The sequence below is a fragment of the Triticum dicoccoides genome, chromosome 7A (genome assembly GCF_002162155.2).
Source record: "Triticum dicoccoides isolate Atlit2015 ecotype Zavitan chromosome 7A, WEW_v2.0, whole genome shotgun sequence".
NCBI classification, from domain to species: Eukaryota; Viridiplantae; Streptophyta; class Magnoliopsida; order Poales; family Poaceae; genus Triticum; species Triticum dicoccoides.
This window is the reverse complement of record NC_041392.1, coordinates 640,493,350-640,498,912: the sequence shown is the minus strand read 5'-3', so window position 1 is coordinate 640,498,912 and position 5,563 is coordinate 640,493,350. Positions and strand designations below refer to the sequence as shown.

The window sequence follows — 5,563 nt, the reverse complement described above, 5'->3', positions numbered from 1 at the left end:
ACTAATAAAACAAGGTGCGTTTCTCCAATATTTTCATCCATTCACCGTTGAATTTTTTTTTTTATCCGAGGTGGTACTAAATTTTTGTGCATCTACTAGAAAAGACAAAAAAGTTTCTCCAGAATTCCGCAATTGGGCCGGGCGCACCCCAGCCCAACAAAGCCAACCTAGTAATTATCCTGCCCAGGCGTTAAAAAGACCTTATTTGTCGCACACACCAACAAATAGTTCAAGGAACGCACAGGTCGCCCATGACTGGGCCGGGCCATTTAAACTAAATTTTTATACCTGTGTTTCGTTTTCCTTTTCACTTTTTTTATTTTACCGTGAAATAAAAATATACAAAATATATTCACAATTTAATTTTTTGTTCAAATATTCAAAAAATCAGCATTATAAAATTTTATTCTTGTTTTGAAAAATATTAGAAACTTAAAAAAAACTAGTTTCGGAATTTCTTCAACATTTCAAAAATGTTGCCATTTAAAAAAGATTCTGTTTTAGAATTTTTCGAGATTTTTTTATAAAGTTAATATTTTATAAAATGTTCCATATTCAAAAAAATATTTCTTTTTATTGAAAAGTTCACAAAAACAAAATAATGTTTGCGTCTAAGAAAACATTTTTAATTTTTTTCTGAATGTCCCCCTTTTAAAAAAATTAATGATTTTATGTTTTTATAAAATGTTCATCGTTTAAACATATTTTTTCGAACTTAAATAACTATTCGCGTTTCTAAGTTTTTTTCGTTCTTTTAATTATATGGAAATAAATGTTCACATTTTTTTAACTGTCCAGGCTTTCAATTTTTTTAACATAAGTGCTAAAATAATCAAAGGGAATAAACTTCGTAATAAAGGGACATTCATGCCTGATTATACTTGTGTAAGAGGATTTATGCGCTACAATTAGTAATTCATCCAGTTACACTGTCGTAGGAGAGTGGTCGAAGCAACCGTGTCCCGATGGTCGTCACACATCCACCAAATGAGGAGGCATGCAAAAGAAAAATGGACGAGTTGGGTGATCGCCACCACGCCTACCAACCCCACCACTATTAAGATTTCACGAGCCAAACATGTCAGGAACGCACAGGTCGCCCATGTTTGATGCATTGCCTACGCGTCCTTCTTTTTGAACACCAAACTTTCAAGTTACTTGGTCGCCGACCTGTGGCATGGTGATCGCCGGACTTTGTGGCGCTGATCGCCGGACTTGTGGCATTTTTTGGTAGCGAAAAATGTCATGTTTGAATTTAAATGGCTTGGGGCCGGCCCCTGGGGTCGTGACTGGGACCTAGATCGCCCCCAGTGCCTAAAAAGTGTCGGGCGATGGCCCGAAATAGCGCCGGCCGCTGCGCTTGGGGGCCGAACGAGTGGAGTTGCTCTAATAGGTATGTAAGCTCCAATTGAATATAGGGAGGTTATTGGGAGAGGAAGAGTTGTTCTATCACATGGAAGATCATTTCACATGTGGGACCTCTCCGCCTGCTTCATGAAATAATGGAGATAAAGCTGCTATTCTGTACATGTATGCGTGTGCGTTTCATAAAAGTTGCTGATGTGGCATCGGTGCTTACATGGAATGGTTGCATGTTTAGATGGGGTGGATAGACTGCATGTTAAGAGAAATAGGATAGTGGGGATGAACTATTTAGAGATTATAGATAACCCGTCACCTACTGATATATCAAATATGATTAAAATTTTGAAGATGGATCACCGAACTTACCATGAGTTTTTTTTAAAAGTCCTACTATTATGTGGTACTAAATATTAATTCCGTTTGGGAAACAAAAAAAGGTAGGATGGAGGATTGACGAGTATCCAACCATGTGTTCATTTTATCAACGAGCTTCAGCATTTTTTTTTTGTGTGAAAGAACATCGCTATGTGTCCAAAAATATATTTTTGTGTTCCCTTAATTACTTCCAAGTTATTGTCCAAAGATTCCTTGCTTTGTTTTCTTCAAATTGCTGAAGTTTCAGTCCTATGGCATACCAATGCTTAGATGTTGTGTGATTAACTCGATTGTGCCCCATATATTAGAAATCATACATAATGTCTAAACAATATGTTTGATGGAACTTTCGTGTTGAAATACGTTTTCCATAATTTTATACACCGTGAATGTTACGACCTTTCAAATCATTGTCTTATTATTTCTTGGAAAAAGTCGTAAACCGTAAATATGTGTACTATGAATTAGTTTCTCTTGATAATGTGGTTAGAAGCATGCCTTTGAATATATGACTTTCTAATTTCTTTTGGTGACGATGGTGTGATAATATATTAAATTGAAATAGGCCCAGTGACAATCCTGTTTTTTTCTATTGCAGTTAGCCTGTAGCGTTATTTCCAGAAAACAAGTCACTAGCATTCTAAACAAAATATTGAAGGCATTATCTTTGGTGTCCAACCATCCTTCATATTTATCTTGGTTATGCTGGGTAGTACTACAGAATACCTGGGCAGGGGTACTAATATTACATTCCAAGATGTACTATAATATGGGGTTAACTGTCTCTTAGTTGGGGGATTTTTCGGTGTTAAGTTTCATATTCTGGCGTACAATTTTTGTTCCATAATTCTGCATTGCGGTAATCCTTGATATTTGCATTCATATTTGCCAAGCTATGTTGCTTTGTAGAGGATGTTAATTCTGAAATGTGCAATGCACTGGATGATTAACCTTGAAAGCCAAAGCATTGTAAATTAACATTTTGTTTGGACGATAATGTTTTACTACTTACTTTTTGTTATGTATAGGAATCAACATGGGATATTCAACTCCATTCTGTTTTTTACATGTTCATTATTGTTCTAAAATACGGTGAAGCAGTATTTTGCTTTTATGGGTCCCCGAACTTGCGGTTGCATTATTGTATTTTTTAAAGAGAAATATCAATTATTGAATTTGGTTTTAAGCTTTCCATATACACGCGTCTATTTATATGAATTGTATATTCCGATCTTAGTAGATAAAATTGCATGTTTGTTCAAAAAATTATAAGACTATGATTGCATTTTGGATTTGCAAGACTTTGAGGATTTATCATTTTGTCTAACAATTAAAACATCATCAAAAAAATATGTATCCCTATACGTAACTAATATGTGAAAAATAAATTTAGACATTATTTGGTACAAAAGTAGCAAGTACAAATATCCTTGACCAACAACACAAAATACAGTGACAACAAACGTTCTAGCCCGTGCTGGTGCACGGGTTGATGATTAGTTTTTCTAATTAAATTGTATATAACATATTAAATTTGAAATCATGGTTTAAAAGGTACGGATACTTTTAAAAAAGCATTTGATATGTACCGCATGTTGATTAACCCAACTATCATGGAATTTCCTAACAAAACGAAAATCTGACTTGAAATTGTCCTGTGGGTTGATTATCAATAATTATCTGGGGTTTTCTGCAAAAGCGAAAATCTGATATAAGAGAGTAAAGAAGACCGGCCCCGTGCGTTCAGCCCTTTCCCCTCCCCATTCTCCACACCGGCACACCCCACCTCTCCCGCCGCCGCGCGCTCAGATGCCAATCCTCCGTCAGATTTTTCGTCTCCTCCGGCGACCTGGCGTCGCCATCTCTCATGACCCACTGCGCCGCCTCTCCTCTACCTCGCGACCTCTCCTCTCTTTCATGGCCTCTGCCCCGCCTTACCGGTCGCCACCACCGCTTGCACGGCGAGGTTTCCCTCTCATGATGGTTCCAGATCTACCTGTCCATCGTGTTTCCCGGTATGCTCTCATCATCTGATGCCAAAATTTTCGCCTTTAGTTTCTTATTATAGTTTTGGATCTGGATTCTGACCAACTGTGGTTTTTTACCCCTTTTAATTATCTGAGCGTATTCGAGAAAAATCCCTTTTAATTATCCTTATGTGTTGATTTTTGTAAATAAGGCAGGGGGTGTGGGGTCTTATAGTTAATCCGATGATTATAAAAGGGGAACCGAAAAAGAATTGAATTTTCTGTCGGGTGCTCAGATTTGCTCTTTATTCTCTTTGGTGATAGATTTCCACCTGGATCTCGGAGCATGACTAGTGGGACAACCTTGCAAGATATGAATACTATAGCCGGCAAACATGATGCATCTTCGAATATTGTGGACATCTCTGGTTGTGATGAAAACGGAAGGAGTGCAACCAATAGAAGGAGCGCATTGGTAGCAAGCGATGCCGAAGAAGATGATGATGTACTTGACCTGGGAATTCTTCCAAAAAGCACACACCGTGATGGTTCTTTATACAGGAACACTCATTTGTGGAAAAGGGATTATAATGTTGATGACCCTAGTGAGAGTAAGTAAATAATCTCTCTTTACCTATTTCAATTTGTTACAAGCACCTTTTTAAGCTATAGTGTCAACTGATGTGTTCTCAGTTGAAATCATCTGGCTTTTTTTCTTTACTTTCCTTACTTTTACAAGTTAAATGTAGATGCATTGGCATTCAGGAGTTGCATTTGTTAGGTTTTGCAAAGGTAGGAGAGGAAATTCTTCAGATTCCTGCATTACCTTAGTTTGGATATCCTGGGCCTCCACCAACCCACCCCCCAGCTCAGTTCGCCACATGACTGGTTTTTATCCTTTTTGTTGTCACCATGTACCGTACAGAAATATGTTCATAAACTTGCATTTCTAGCACATATTTTTGTACCATGAGCATTGAAGTAGGTTTAGTTGCTCCCAAGTATGCAGGATGGAAAATTATGATTTTTATTATATAGACTGTGATGTTATCTACCATCAAAATAAAAAAACTAACTTACAACAAGACTTCTAGAAAGTGAAACAATAGAATATTTTTCATCAAGGGCTGAATTGACTTGTTTTAGTAATTCTTGGGGTAGACATAACAAATAAATAAATTTAGGGGGTTATGAAATAATCTGGGAGGGCGAAATGGACCTTTACTTGCTGACATGATGAAATGTTACCCGCTTTTTCTTTGGGTTTCCTAAAACAAAAACCTTTGATGGAGTGAAATTCATAGTAAAAAGAACATCGATAATTTCCATTTGGATGAAAAGGAAACTTCCAATAGGGCCATGGAATCCTCTAGTGGCACGCTTACTTTTTGTATGACGACTATTTTTTTCCTGTATTATTTTCCATTACAATTTAACTTATTTCTTTACTTTTTTTATGAAGCTCGGCTACCAGATCCCACAGATTGCGACATCCGCAATGGAGAGTGCATTCGGCATCTACCTAATCGCGTGTTACAAATTTTCTCATTAAAGTTGGCTGAACTTACTGTGGATCTTGGCCCAGTAGAGTTGTATGGATACATAGCAGTGCGAGATTATCTGGATACATTGCGCAATTATGTTGTTAATATAAGCAGGGATGATCCCATCATTGTGAAGCAGGTGCAAATCCATACTTACCTACGATTATTTCAAGCAATAAGTCTACTTAATAACCCCCTCAAGTATAAAACAATGTATTTGTCCCCTTGAAGCATTCCATATGGTATAAAGTACCCACTGGGGAAGTTCTCACATTAGGTGGATGTTGCAGTGTGGGCGAAACCATCTGAGGA

General features: G+C 37.2%; 1 protein-coding gene across 1 annotated transcript in view; it reads left to right on the top strand.

The window, feature by feature from the left end:
• The first annotated feature begins 3,485 nt into the window (after window positions 1-3,485).
• LOC119328075 overlaps window positions 3,486-5,563 on the top strand; it is a 4,074-nt gene continuing 1,996 nt past the window's right edge. The window contains exons 1-3 of the mRNA XM_037601113.1: window positions 3,486-3,755; window positions 4,032-4,318; window positions 5,170-5,390. Coding sequence (XP_037457010.1) covers window positions 3,550-3,755; window positions 4,032-4,318; window positions 5,170-5,390 — 714 coding nt within the window. The 5' untranslated portion in view covers window positions 3,486-3,549. The remainder of the gene's footprint in view (window positions 3,756-4,031; window positions 4,319-5,169; window positions 5,391-5,563) is intronic.